Source organism: Caloenas nicobarica, chromosome 3, assembly GCF_036013445.1.
Source record: "Caloenas nicobarica isolate bCalNic1 chromosome 3, bCalNic1.hap1, whole genome shotgun sequence".
NCBI lineage: Eukaryota > Metazoa > Chordata > Aves > Columbiformes > Columbidae > Caloenas > Caloenas nicobarica.
This window is the reverse complement of record NC_088247.1, coordinates 71,072,185-71,084,637: the sequence shown is the minus strand read 5'-3', so window position 1 is coordinate 71,084,637 and position 12,453 is coordinate 71,072,185. Positions and strand designations below refer to the sequence as shown.

The 12,453-nt window shown below is 42.1% G+C and overlaps 1 protein-coding gene across 5 annotated transcripts in view; it reads left to right on the top strand.

The window, feature by feature from the left end:
* Positions 1 to 12,453, top strand: part of UTRN (utrophin) — a 378,237-nt gene that overhangs the window by 23,165 nt on the left and 342,619 nt on the right. Inside the window, exon 1 of one of the 5 annotated variants that reach the window (XM_065631420.1) lies at positions 11,891 to 11,984. The exons of the other annotated variants lie outside the window; for them this stretch is intronic. Coding sequence (XP_065487492.1) covers positions 11,891 to 11,984 — 94 coding nt within the window. Of the gene's footprint in view, positions 1 to 11,890; positions 11,985 to 12,453 lie in introns of those variants that run through there. 5 annotated transcript variants of the gene reach the window in all.

The window sequence follows — 12,453 nt, the reverse complement described above, 5'->3', positions numbered from 1 at the left end:
TTATTTTTATTGTGGTATTAGCCATGAAGCTTAATTATGAAGTCTGATCTTTTTACCTTCAGAATAAAGCCTGCCTGGAGCTGTGAAACTTGTGATTCTGTAAGCAGTGGGCTGGATTGCAAGCACTCACCTTCTCCATTCCCACCTCCCAAGCCCTGTGTGGTTTTGAGATTGCTGCTGCTGCTTGAACCTTCTTGTTCCTCAGCAGCAGCAGAATCTGACCATGCCTTCTATCTTCCCAAATCATAACAAATCTCTTGGCTCTGCTGTTCAGTAACAAAAGATGGGTTTTGAGTGAGGGGAGAACATACAAATAAACTCTGTGATCTGCTCACTGTCTGTGATCCATCCTTGGGCTTTTACAGACAGGTGGGCTATAGGATCAGTCACAGCTAGATGCTGTGGCTCAGAAGTGAGATGTGAGGAATCTTCTCCCGTCATCACTGCTGCCTTGGCCCAGCTTCCCAGTGAACTTCCCATTTGGAGCAGTGGTTTTAATTTGGAAGTAAGTAGGCTGGTGTTGAGACTGGTTTTCTGAAGCAGTGGAACGAATGGCAAACCAACTACATCATTAAGGCTGTTGAGGGTGTGGGCAATTGGTCATGACAGTAACTGGGAGGAGCTCAACATGTTCTCATAGCAGTAGTCACAAAGCTCTTGCTGTCAGATGGACACGTGTCCTTGTACTGCCCTCCTCTCTACCAAATACTGAAATACAGCGTCTGAAATGTGCTGGAACAATTTCACCCAGTTCCCGGGGAGGCAGTGAGGGCTGGGACAGGCCTTCGGTGCTTATCTGGGCTTGTTTGTTAGATGGAACTGGCAAAGCTCCTTGTGGCTAAGCTGGGCTTAGCCAGAAGCCCTGTGTTGGGGGTGGCTATGACTCATGGTCTAGCTGGCTGCTGAGGTGGCACTGCAGGGACACATACAAGTTAGATTTATTGTGACAATGTTCTCCCCGCTCATGTTTGCCCATACCTGCTGCTGTGTGCTGGTGGGAGGAGCTCAGGGCATGTCCTGTCCTCTGCTGCTTCTCTATCCCAGCAGCTTGGTCTTGCATGCAAGATACAAAGCGGGGGACACACAGTATTTATTTTCAGTGCTGGTAGGATTTACATTCACTTCCCTTGGATTGTGCTGGGATGCAATGAACTGGCCTGCCTCACTGATTTTGACCCTCCTGTTGGAGAGTCAAAGACCTGATTAACAGTTGTACAGCTCAGGAGTAGAACAAGGCAAGGAAGATGAAGTTAATTATGGTGGAATGGGAGGTACGAGATTGCTAGTGTGACAGCACCTGATGATCATGTGGGAGTGAGAAGACTGAATGAACTGTCTTGTGATTTGCTTTAAGAGCTGTGGTTTGGATTTTTTGTGTGTGGTGGGTTTTTTTTGTTCTTAACAGTAGTGAGATTTGTGGTGTTTGCGGGAGGAGTGGTTGAGTATATGGCTGCAAGTGGTGAGAAAGGGGGTGGAAAACAGCAGGACTGGGGGTGGTTAGCTGGATGTAAAGGATTTAGAGTCAAAGTAGATTTCTGAAAACTGTTGGGTACTGAAGCTTCTTGACTCTTTGTGGTCATTTGGCTGCATCTACACTAGAGCCACTTTTCAGTGGTGTGGGGCCTCGCATATGCTCCATAGCACAAGTTTTAACAGAGGTAGGTTCTTGGGTTTTGTGTTATTAAGTAACACTGCAAACAATTTAGTTGCCTCTGTATGAAGTACTGTTTCTAAACCTTGCCACCTTTCTCCTAAACTGCCTTGCTTATCTTGCAATCTAAACTGTAAAGGTCTTTGTCATGTGGATCCCCTTTTTTCCTAATGTCTTTATGAGGATAATAGGTATTGGAGTTTGATTTTATTTTTACTTTTTTTTTTCTCCCCCCATCACTGAGCTGATGTACTTTTGCAATTAAAAAGTGATTTTTTTTTTTTGAGACAAATTTCTGTTGTAGGGAGTGGAATGTGTCCGAGCTCAAAGTGTTTTTAAAATCAATCAAACAAAAGCATCTACAAGCAGATTAAAGAAAACAAACAAAAAAAGAATTAATTCTATGGTCATGATGCAAAGTAAAACAAAAAAAAAGCAGCAATGAAATTGTGTAATGCTTCATTCATAGAACTGTCTTAAACTAGTACAGTGAGAGAGAACTGTGCATAAGTAATAGAAAAGTTTATATGACAGTAAACTGTGTGTGGGAACACTACAGTCAGATATGAAATTATTGGTAATGAATACAGTCGAATGTCTGACTGAATATAGGTATTGTAGAGAGCTGCTCAAATCTAGGGCAAGCTGAAGGCAGAGTAACAAAGAGCCTGCAGGGCTGCATGCTTCTGTGTGTGTTAGTGAGTTACAGAAAAGTTGTATGGCAGTTGTATCTTGATTTTCTTCTCCTCCTCCTTTATTTGTATTGGAGTTTTACCAACCTATAAATACTTCTTTTTTTTTTTTTTTTTTAAGGTACAACTCTAAACAAACTTAATACAATTTTCCTCAGTATTAGCTTTGTAAGTTTTAAGTGGCTTTTGGTGTTGACAGTCCTGAAGAGAGAAACAAGGCACACTTTTCAGCAGCACCCTGTTGCTCCTCGAGAACAAAGTTAAGCTAATAATAAAATAACCCTACAAGAAAACCTACTCAGAGCTTAGTAGCAGCAACAAAAATGAGTGGTGTAATAGGAGAGACAAGACAAATTAAGGAACAAACTGGCAAACATACTGTGCCATTCGGAGCACTTTGCTTCGCGTGCTAGAGAGATTGTTGGGTTATAAAAGCCCATTTGCTGAATGGAGTGAGGGTCCTGAAAGCACAGGATGGTGCATGGTGTTTCAGAGTCTCGATCTATCCACTTTGGTGTAAAACTCTTTCTTCAGGGTTACTTATATTACATCCTCAGGTACTCACAATTGTGAGTATACTCGCTGTATACCTGTTATATTAAAATACATGAAAGCCATCATTGTTTAGGCACACAGTGGAGGCATAGACATGAATTTGCTTTTTTCCCTTTGAATTTCGTAAAAGTAATGTAAAATTTTATTTGGCCTCTTGTAAGGTTGCTCAGTAAATGTTATAAATGTATTCATAACGTATCATACAAAATGAGTGTGTGTGTGGGGGGAAGCGAATGGCAGAAAAGCTGCTGTTCAAACTGTGGATGAGAATGTGCACCTGCTCACACCTTAAGTTTAAGGCATGATGCTTCAGTAAAGTGACCAATAACATTGTTAGTATAGTGTGTGCATCTGTTTTCAAACCTGGAAGTGCTTTAAAATCAGCTAGTAAACATGTATGTTGTTGGCATTAAATATTTATGAGAGAATGCTTTGGTTTGTGTGCTTTGTCACAGTAATTCTGAAGCAGGAATTGTGTCTTGGGGTTTCATTTTTCTGGCTTGGGAAGGTGTGTGATTTGCCAGTCAGTCTTGCACAGGAAGACTTGTTGGAACTTTCTGTATCTGCAGCCACTTTTTCTACCTTCACATGTGATTTAAGCTTTAAATTCAACTGATACTCGGTTATGTTGCTGACAAAAGCCATACTGGTGATGGCACTGGTAGCAGAGTTCAAGCATCATTGTACCATAGTACTTTAAGAGGTGCAGATGGAGTTTTTGAGACTGATACTGTGCACAATGCATGCTGGCTTTGCTTGAAGGTTTCTGGGAGTTTTATTATTATTTCTTTGTGGGTGGTGGCATTTGAAGAATACAGGAATGCAATCCCTCTGTCCAGTGGAGCTTTGGTAATTACTCCTCTGCACACTTGAGCTTAAATAACTGAGCCCAGTGTTTTCCATTTGACCTGGCAGAAGCCTGCAAAGGATATGCACAAAAAGCTTGCTGAAGTTTTCTTGAAAACAAGTGAGAGTGTAAATACGAAACCTTTTACTGCATTGCCAAATTGAATCAGTTACTGCCCCTCAGCTGCTTGCCGCTGCCTAGTCCTCTTCCCACCACATCTCCTCGGACAGTACAGTTTGCGTGAGCTTTCCCTAGCTAGAGCTGAGTGAGGTATCACCTAACCCAGCTATTGCTTAACCTCTTCAGTGATGTGAGACTGCGCAGGTCCCCAGCCTCTGTTTGGGAACCTGGCCAGGTGGCTTGAGATGGTGAGCTTTGTTTGGGAAAGGATGTGCACCTGCCTTTTCACTTCTGTTGGACCTCTGCTTCTGAGTTTGTATGGTCACTTTTGGAGAGGATTGTGGTGTGTTGTGGTGGTGGTTTGTGTGTGTGTTTGTGGGTTTTTGGTTTTTTTGGTGTTTTTTTTTTTTTTTTTTTGGTAGGTGTTTTTTTCTCTCTAGGTAGTGGTTCAGTTGTGCCATGTGCTTTGTCACCCTTCCACACTTTTCTCCATCCCTGGTCCTTTGATATGTAGAGATACTGTGCTAAACTGAAGAGCCTTCACTCTGAGAGCTTTAATTCTGCGTCTGTGGCCCTAAGAAAGCAGGTCGATGCTGTTTGTTGCTTTGCTTTTTGTTCTTATCTGATTCCCATTGGCAGTGCAGTGTGGTGGCTCCGTGTTGCCATAGCTGCTACATGGTCATCTGTAAACTGACCTCATCCTCAGTCTAGTTTAATAATCAGTTGTTTTGCAGGTTTCAGTAGGTTCAATATTTAACAAAGGGCATGGTTTTACCTCACTCTTTTTCTTGATGTGCTAATTGGTGAGAGAGGGAGAAAGAAGGCCATTAATTTTAGTTAGCCAATAATAGTTTTAATGATGCACTTCTGGTATCTGACAACTGTGATGCAATGGAATTTTTTTTAATGCAGTCTTTGTATAGTGTCATATCTACAAAAACATCTGATGTTGGATTGTATGTTGGCCTTGTTGCAGTCTCGGCAACATTAAACACACAACAATTTGCAATTTGTAGCTGTTAAAAAGAGATCAGTGGCTAAAGGTTGTGAGTTGGTGTGTAAGCTTTTAGCAGTTAGTGCAGTGTAACTATCGGGACAAATTAACAAGAGGTATAGTAAGTCTGCAGATAGCTGGAGGCTTTAAAGAGGATTAAGCTGGAACCTATGTTTTGCTTGAGGTTCGTTTGGGTGATTCTTTTTTTTCTTTTGGTAAAGGGTTCTTTCATGGAAGTAAAGACTCAAACCATGGTGGCAAAATGGGCAATTTTCAGGTGGGTTTTCTGGAGTGTGAACAATTTTGCAGGGTGTCTCTGGCACGGTGTGGCACCCGTGTGGTCCCCAGGGCGATGCTGCTGCTTGGAGCCCTGGGCTGGGTGCAGGCACCTGGGCTCTGGGCTGGGTCCTGCACACCCAGAGTAGCCTTCCTGTGCTGAGCTGAGTAGGTATGTTGTGGTGTGGATTTTTGTTGTTGTTGTTGGTGTGTTTTTTGGTTTTTTTAAATTCTGATAATAGCAAAGCTGTTTCAGAAAGAGGGATGCTTGCCTTGGGTCCTTGACAAGAGACAGGTTTGTCCTTTGTGGAGTGGAGATTTTAACTGGAGATGCATTTGTGTGGACATGCAACTCTGTCCTCTCTGTAACTGCTGTATTTAAAAGACTAACTCCAGTCAGCATAAGGGAGTTGGCCTATGGTCAGCTATATAACCACAGGGAGCTTTGCTTTTTTTTTTTCCTTAGTTTTAGGGTGCCTCTCATCATTTTTTCCTGGCTTTTATCTTTCTGGGCTAGGAAAAGACAGCCGCTCTGCACAATGCTGTCCCTCTCTTTGGCCTCTGTGGCTTTTCCTTTTGTAACAGGGTGAATAAAATACATTGTTGTAAATTGGAAGGGAAGTAGACTGTCTGGGTGGGAGAAATATAATGCTATTTTTAAAAAGATTGGTAATAAATATACATACTTGTGACAGCTTGGGAGCAGTGCACAAACAAGTAGTGTGCTCTAAATGGTACAGTTGAAGAGTTAATGTCTTAGAGGGTGCAATCTGATCACCCATGTGTCACCACAGGGCATTAAAAAAGAAAAGCAAACTTGGAGATGTTGGAAGTTGCAGTTGCTGGTGGCACTTGGCTCATCACTGGCGCCTCAGTCGTGGCTCTGACTGTGCCACTGCTGAAATGTGCCCGTGATCAATTTAACTGTGATTATCTCCTGTCCTTCACCCCAGTGGCAGGAGGTGAGGGTTTTAGCTTTCAGGCTGAAGGCTGCGTGCTTGCTCCAGAGCTGCTCTCCAGGCTTCCTTACGAGCTGTCCTTCCCCTCCACAAATCCCAACGCCTCTGCACAGCCCTGCTTGGTCTGTGTGGGGAGAGCTGGGAGGGTGGCTGCTCCTCTTGGCTTAGTAAGGTCTATTGCTGTTTGGAATGTGTATATATAGCCTGTGTGTATAAATGTAAGTATAGGGAGTGGATAGGAAGGTTACATCTAGAGCTTTTAGCACCTTCTTCATCTGATTTTGTGGTACCTAAAGTTAGAAGGTGGACAGGGAGGAAGAGATGCCTTCCATGAAGGAGCTAGCTCCTATGGGACTCCGAGTATTTGATATACCAACACATAGTCTTTGGAGTACTCTAGGTATCTCTTCTGCTCTTGATGGGACCGTGTCTTATGTGAATACTCTTTGTTGCTGTATACCTTGGCCAGAGTTTGTCAGCAGAAGTACGTTTAACTAACATTAGCCAGAATGGATACCTATGGAAGTGTGCTCAAAATTCAATCAACCTACATAACTGCAATTAAGAATGAAATCCTATAGGTTTCCCATTCCTACTGCCTACAACATCTAGCTTGAAAAGAATGTAGTGGAAGACACTTTCTAAGGAAAAATCCTTGTGAAATTCAGAAGGAAGCTTTGAGATGTTTCTGTTCTTGGAGCCACAAACTGACATTTAAAAAAATGAGTAACAGGAAAAAGGGCAAGTAAATTGTTTTATTCATATGTTTGCCTAAACCATTATTTCCTAAGCTTTGGATTGCATCCTGGCATGCAGATGTCAGGAGAGCAAGATGTTTTGGAGGCCACATCTTTTCCTGCAGCAGCTTCTGATGCTGCAAAGCATGCTGAGGGCAGCACTCCATCCTGGGTGGAGTTGCCCACCAGGCTCCCCAGTCTGTCCCACTGCAGCAGGGCAATGCCTGCTGCTAGGGCAAGAGATAGTGAGAACTGTAAGCCACCAGGACAGCTGCTTGGAGGGGCCAGGGCAGCAAAACTGATGGTCCTTCCGCTGTGCTTGGGCTTGCATGCTGCCACCCAGGGCTTAGCACAGGGTTCCCGCTGAAATATATGTCACACCCCAGCATACAAGCGTTGAGCTGTGCGTCCGTCCAAGATTAATCGATATTTGTTTTATAAAGGTACCTGTGAACGTGCAGGAACCTTGTTTCAGAAGGTGCGCTCAGCATCTTAAATGAGAAACAAAATGCAGGAGGCTCCTACATCTCATGTGGACCTGCTCTCACTCCTCGGGGCTGCTGGAAACAGGTGGCCCAGGATGTTTTGTGAAAGGGGGTTTGCTGGTTGTGTGTCATGGCTGGGTTTCACAGGAATGACTATAGTGTAGACAACACTTCTGGAAGAATAATGTGCTCTTTGGGTTTTCTCGGTACTTACCCTTCAGTATTTATACAAGAGAAAAAGGGATCCCTCCCCTCTCCCAAAGATAAAAGAGGAACTTTGAAAAAGAGTAACTAAAATTGTGGAGATTCTTGAAAGGTGTCACAATTTATCTACAGCTGCTGCTGCTATTTCTTTTGCAGGATGAGTTGGTTAAGTGCAGCAGCCACAGACACGCTGTTTTATGAGAACCATGTGTGTGAAGCACAGCATGGCTGAAGCTCTGTGTGCTGGCAGGGTTTGGTGTTGGAGCTGCCTGCGTGAACACTGAGAGAGTCTTTGTGTGTGTTATCTGTACTGCAGTGCTCCAACAGCTGCCATACTCAAACCTATGCTCCTCTTCCACAGTAGAGAGGGCAGTTACTGTGTTGTAGGTTCCTTTCTCAGGAGAAAGCTCTATGCTGACATGAACCCTGCTCTGTTGAAAAAAGTATTCAATAGAAATGCTCAAAGCTCTTTGTTCTCCAACTGAAGTTGCTGTTGCTGTGGGCTTCCTGGAAGTAGAGGTTACACTAACAACCAGTTTCCATCAAAATGCAACGGGCACTTGAAACATTAATTTCTGTTTAAGTTCATGTTGTTGCCTTTTCAGCATCCTTCTCCTTAGCATTGCCCTCTAAGCAATCTTGTTTTCTTGCTCAAGGAAGCATTGTGTGGTCTGCTAATCCAAAACGTGTTTGTCAGGCCAGTAAAAAAAAGTCTTGTCGTGTTGTTGTAGTGCAATAAAACATCCTGAACAAAATTATGGGGTGTTAACGTCCCACAACATAAGTGCTAAACTAGAAACTTGTTATAGCAGTGTTATTAATATAAAGGGTAGGGCTAGAGAGGTAGTGCAGGAACCCTGCAGAAGGGTGTGCTCCTCCTCTAGGCAGGAGAAGGCTCTTGGCTTGTGTGTGGTGGAGAAGGAAGGTGAAGGAGGAACTCTTTATGTCCTTGTTCTGCTTCTGTAAGAAATCCTCTAGGTTGTTGGATTTTTGGTCTCCATAAAACAAGCCTTTCTTTGCAGACTTGTCCAGAAGAGTGGGAGTTCAGAGCAGGGTGAAACAGGGTCTACTTGGAACAAAACTAAAAAGAGGGAGGCTGTGAAAAAGAAGCCAGTTTCCTCTTCCCAGAGTCAAGGCATTCAAGGTTCTTGGAAGGCTCCCAGAAGGCAAAGAAGAAATGGAAACCAATTTCATTCTAGACTGCCTTGCATACAGGGGATTTTTATAATTAAAGGATGTTGCCCTCTACTCCCATTGTTATTTGCCTCTGTGAACTTTAATTTTACTTTGAATCTGGTGCTGACTTCATACGTGCTGGGGCTGCAATAGAGAGGTAATCTTAAATACTTATGAGCTCCCCATCAAACAAACGATTACAGTTCTCTGTTTTTGTGTGTGTTGGTTTTTTTTTTCTCCTCTTTTTTCCTTTTCCCCCCACCTCTATACTTTTTCGCTTTCCTGTTCCCTTCTGTGTGGACTGAGCTGTTGATGGGTAGTGTTTGATGTATGAAGCGTGGCATTTGGAGCTTTTCTTCTACAAGGATGCAGTTCCCATCTAAGCTCCAGTCCTGCTGAAAACAGTGTAAGTTTGTCATGTGTTGATCCTGGCCTTGTTCTTCTCTGTGCTTTGTAATACATGAGCAAGCACAAAAACATGGTTTCTACTTAGTAGACTTCTACTTAGGCTTCACCCTACTTCTCTCTTCCCTCTGTAGGTTCAGCTGGTCTGTTTGGCTGGTCTTTTTATCTTATATGACGATAAGAAGACTAGGCAGCCAGCCAGCTGCTGTTGAACTATAATAGAGCCAGTGGTATGTACAAAATATGATTACTGCTGTCAACACTAGAGTGAATAAAAGAGAGAACATACTCTAGTCAGAGAGCTGCTAAATAAATGGCCTATTGAATTCAGTAGTAGTAGGAATAACACCATCTTCTTCTCCTAATGAATGAAGTTGTTTATGGGTAGAGAGTGTGCTAGTGTGTTGAACTCTTGAGTTTGTTTTAAAAAAAGCAAAAAATCCTCTTTTGCTTTCTTCGAAGATTTATTTCCCCAAAAGCTTCAATGTCTCTCTTGCTTAACAGTTCACCTGGTTAATGCATGGATTTCACATCCAGTACTTCAGATTTTGGCAGAGCTCATAGATGGACTTTTAAAAATTTAGCCTAAAAATATTCCTGCCATCCTAAAGCTAACTTATTTGAAGATAGGTTCTGACGTGAAACTGATTAATGTTAATAATTTTATCTCCATTTAGGCAAGAGATGCACTATGTTTAAAAACAAACCAACCACCTCCTCTATTAAGTTAATAAATATTCTCAGTGTGTGTTCTTATTGAAATGTTGGATTTTCAAAGTAAAACTTGTTGTTAAAAGCCGTTTCTCTAATATATATGATGTAGTAGCTGATGGCAGGCAGAGCTTGAGAGCTGAGGTTCTCTGTAAGGTCTCTGGTGAATGAATGGTTTCCCTCAGCCTCTCTAATATTTTCATGTTAAAGTTCAAGAGAGTAATGGAGGCGCAGAAACCTTGGTGTTTCTCTAATTGCTCTCACTGACTCACTTTTTTTCATTGAGGAGTGGGAAACTCAGGAGTCTTGTAACAAACGAACTCTCGAAACTTGTGCCTACCCTTCAGTCTGGGCAAGTGTCTGATGGAGAGAGTCTTAATTTGTTTGTATATGGACCTTATATTGGAGTGGCAGGGACCAAGGTGAGATAAGGTATTGGATCAATGGGAGGGCACTCTTCTGGAATGCAGACTGGTCTCTGCAAGACCTGGTCTTACCACCTGCTGCTGGTAAGACTTGTGGTGTATGTGCATGGCTGCTCACTGTTTGTCATTGTATGCTCGGTACAGTTGGCAGCAGCATCTTTTTGATTTGGGCTTGTGAAGTGCTTGGCACAGTAAGGTATACATTTGTATTTGCTATGGCAAAATACAAAATCATTTGTTTCTAAAATAGGAATCCTAGCTTTGAAACTTTAGTACTTTTCCATGTTGCTCTTGTTTGCGTAGTCTACAGAAGTGTTTGGAAACACATGTCTGATTTAGCCCCCTGAATGTATGGTCGTCTTTCTTTGTTGAAACAAATCTCCTTTTGTGTGTATCTTTCAGGCTTCAACTTGGAGGAATTTTTAAAATTGGGAAAAAAACACCCCACAAAACAAAACAAGACCAACTCCCACCCCCAATAAAATTTAAAGAAAAATCTAATCTTGATACCCCTGACTACCCCCTCAGTAGTGTCTGCCTGGTATGTGACACAATAAACTGCTCCAACTGAATATTAATGAAGAGATGACAGCTGTATTTAGAACAATTGTCTAATAGCATAATACAACAAGATAGACTAACAAAATAGCATCTTTCTGCTTTCGGGACAAATCCTCCTGTGTACAGCTCCTCTCTGGTGGTAGTGCCTGTGCTTCTGTGTTATAGCTAATCCTCCTCTTGCGTGACTTTTTGTGACTATTGGAATTCCGTACAGTTTAATATCCTAATTTGTGTAATATGGAATCACACATCTTTCATAAGTACAGATTTTGAAATCAGCTCAGTTTGACTCTGAATTTGGCAACAGAATGTTGAAGGTTGAAGGATTGGATTCATCTTCTGTATTGATGGTAAACACAGTTTAGAGGTCCACTTGTAAAATAACTCTGATGCTTTCATAAGCTTGTATTATTGACCTTCTGCTTTACTGGACTGTGATCTATCTTGTTTGGAACTTCTGCACAGGGGAAATGGCATGCCTAATCAGAGTTTTTAATTTTTGACATGGAGAGTTGTGGGTTGTTTTTTTTTTTTGAAGAACTTATTTTTTATGCTGAAATCTAGTGTTTAAATTTTCTTATGCTCATTTGAAAGGCCATTAAAAGATCTGGATGCTCACCTTGCAGAGTTGCTCTGGTTTTGCATTCTATTGAATGTGTGGCAAAACTGTTATGGTAATACTGCAACCTTTTTGCAACATAAATGGTAAAAATATTTAAATGTTTAAAATTAATATTGTATTTGAACAGAAAAGGAAAATTGCCACCTTTTCTGTTTTCTGTAGGTAGAATTTAACTTGCTGGAGCGTACTTTTGTTTTTGTAAGGAGTAGCAAAGCAGTGTATTCATCTGTTTTTTAAGAGAAAAAAACCTTAATTAGCTTGAAGTCTGTTACTTGTTTACGTGCAGCCTTTTAAAAGGTTTGTTTCCTGAGTGGTTTTGTCAGTCACTGCATGGTTGAATGTGTCGAACTCTCTGAGGAAAACCAGTGCTTCCCTCCCCCTCGGATCCCGGCATGCAGTTCTTGCGTGGCTACTAGCGTGTACTTCCTCTGCATCTTCACTTTCCTGTTTTTCAAAGACTGAGCTTGATCATGAGTGTTCAAACAGCCAAAAAAGTTGCGTGGAAAAAGTACAAGGTTGCTGCGCCTCGGGATACTGATAAGCAGACCTGTTACTCTCCGCCGGGTGAGTGCACGGTTACCTATGTTTTCAAGGCTGTGGTGGACAAAGGATCTGGTCATGTGGGTCTTTTTTATCTTCTACACCTGATGCAAGCTGCTTTTCTTGACTTTGTTCAAGTTTGCTGGCTCTAACAGGAGCACGTTGTGGAAGGCATGGCAGGAAACGCTCCAGCTCCATTGCAAACGCTGTGCGAGCCCTGGCTGTATCACATCTGCAGCCGCAGATCTTCTTGGTAATGCTTGTGTCGTGGGCTGCCCTTCCACCTATAACGTGTTAACTTTTTCATTGTGTAAGTCTTATTATTGTTCCATCTGATTGAAAGTCTTCATGCCACCAATTTTCTTAAACTATTCATTAAGCTATGGTGATTTCAGTATTTAGTTCTGTTTTGATTCTCTACAGTTCTGTTTACTGTGTCTTCTGGGACTTCTGATTTTATGTACATATTAGCAGCATCTTCACCCTTCACACT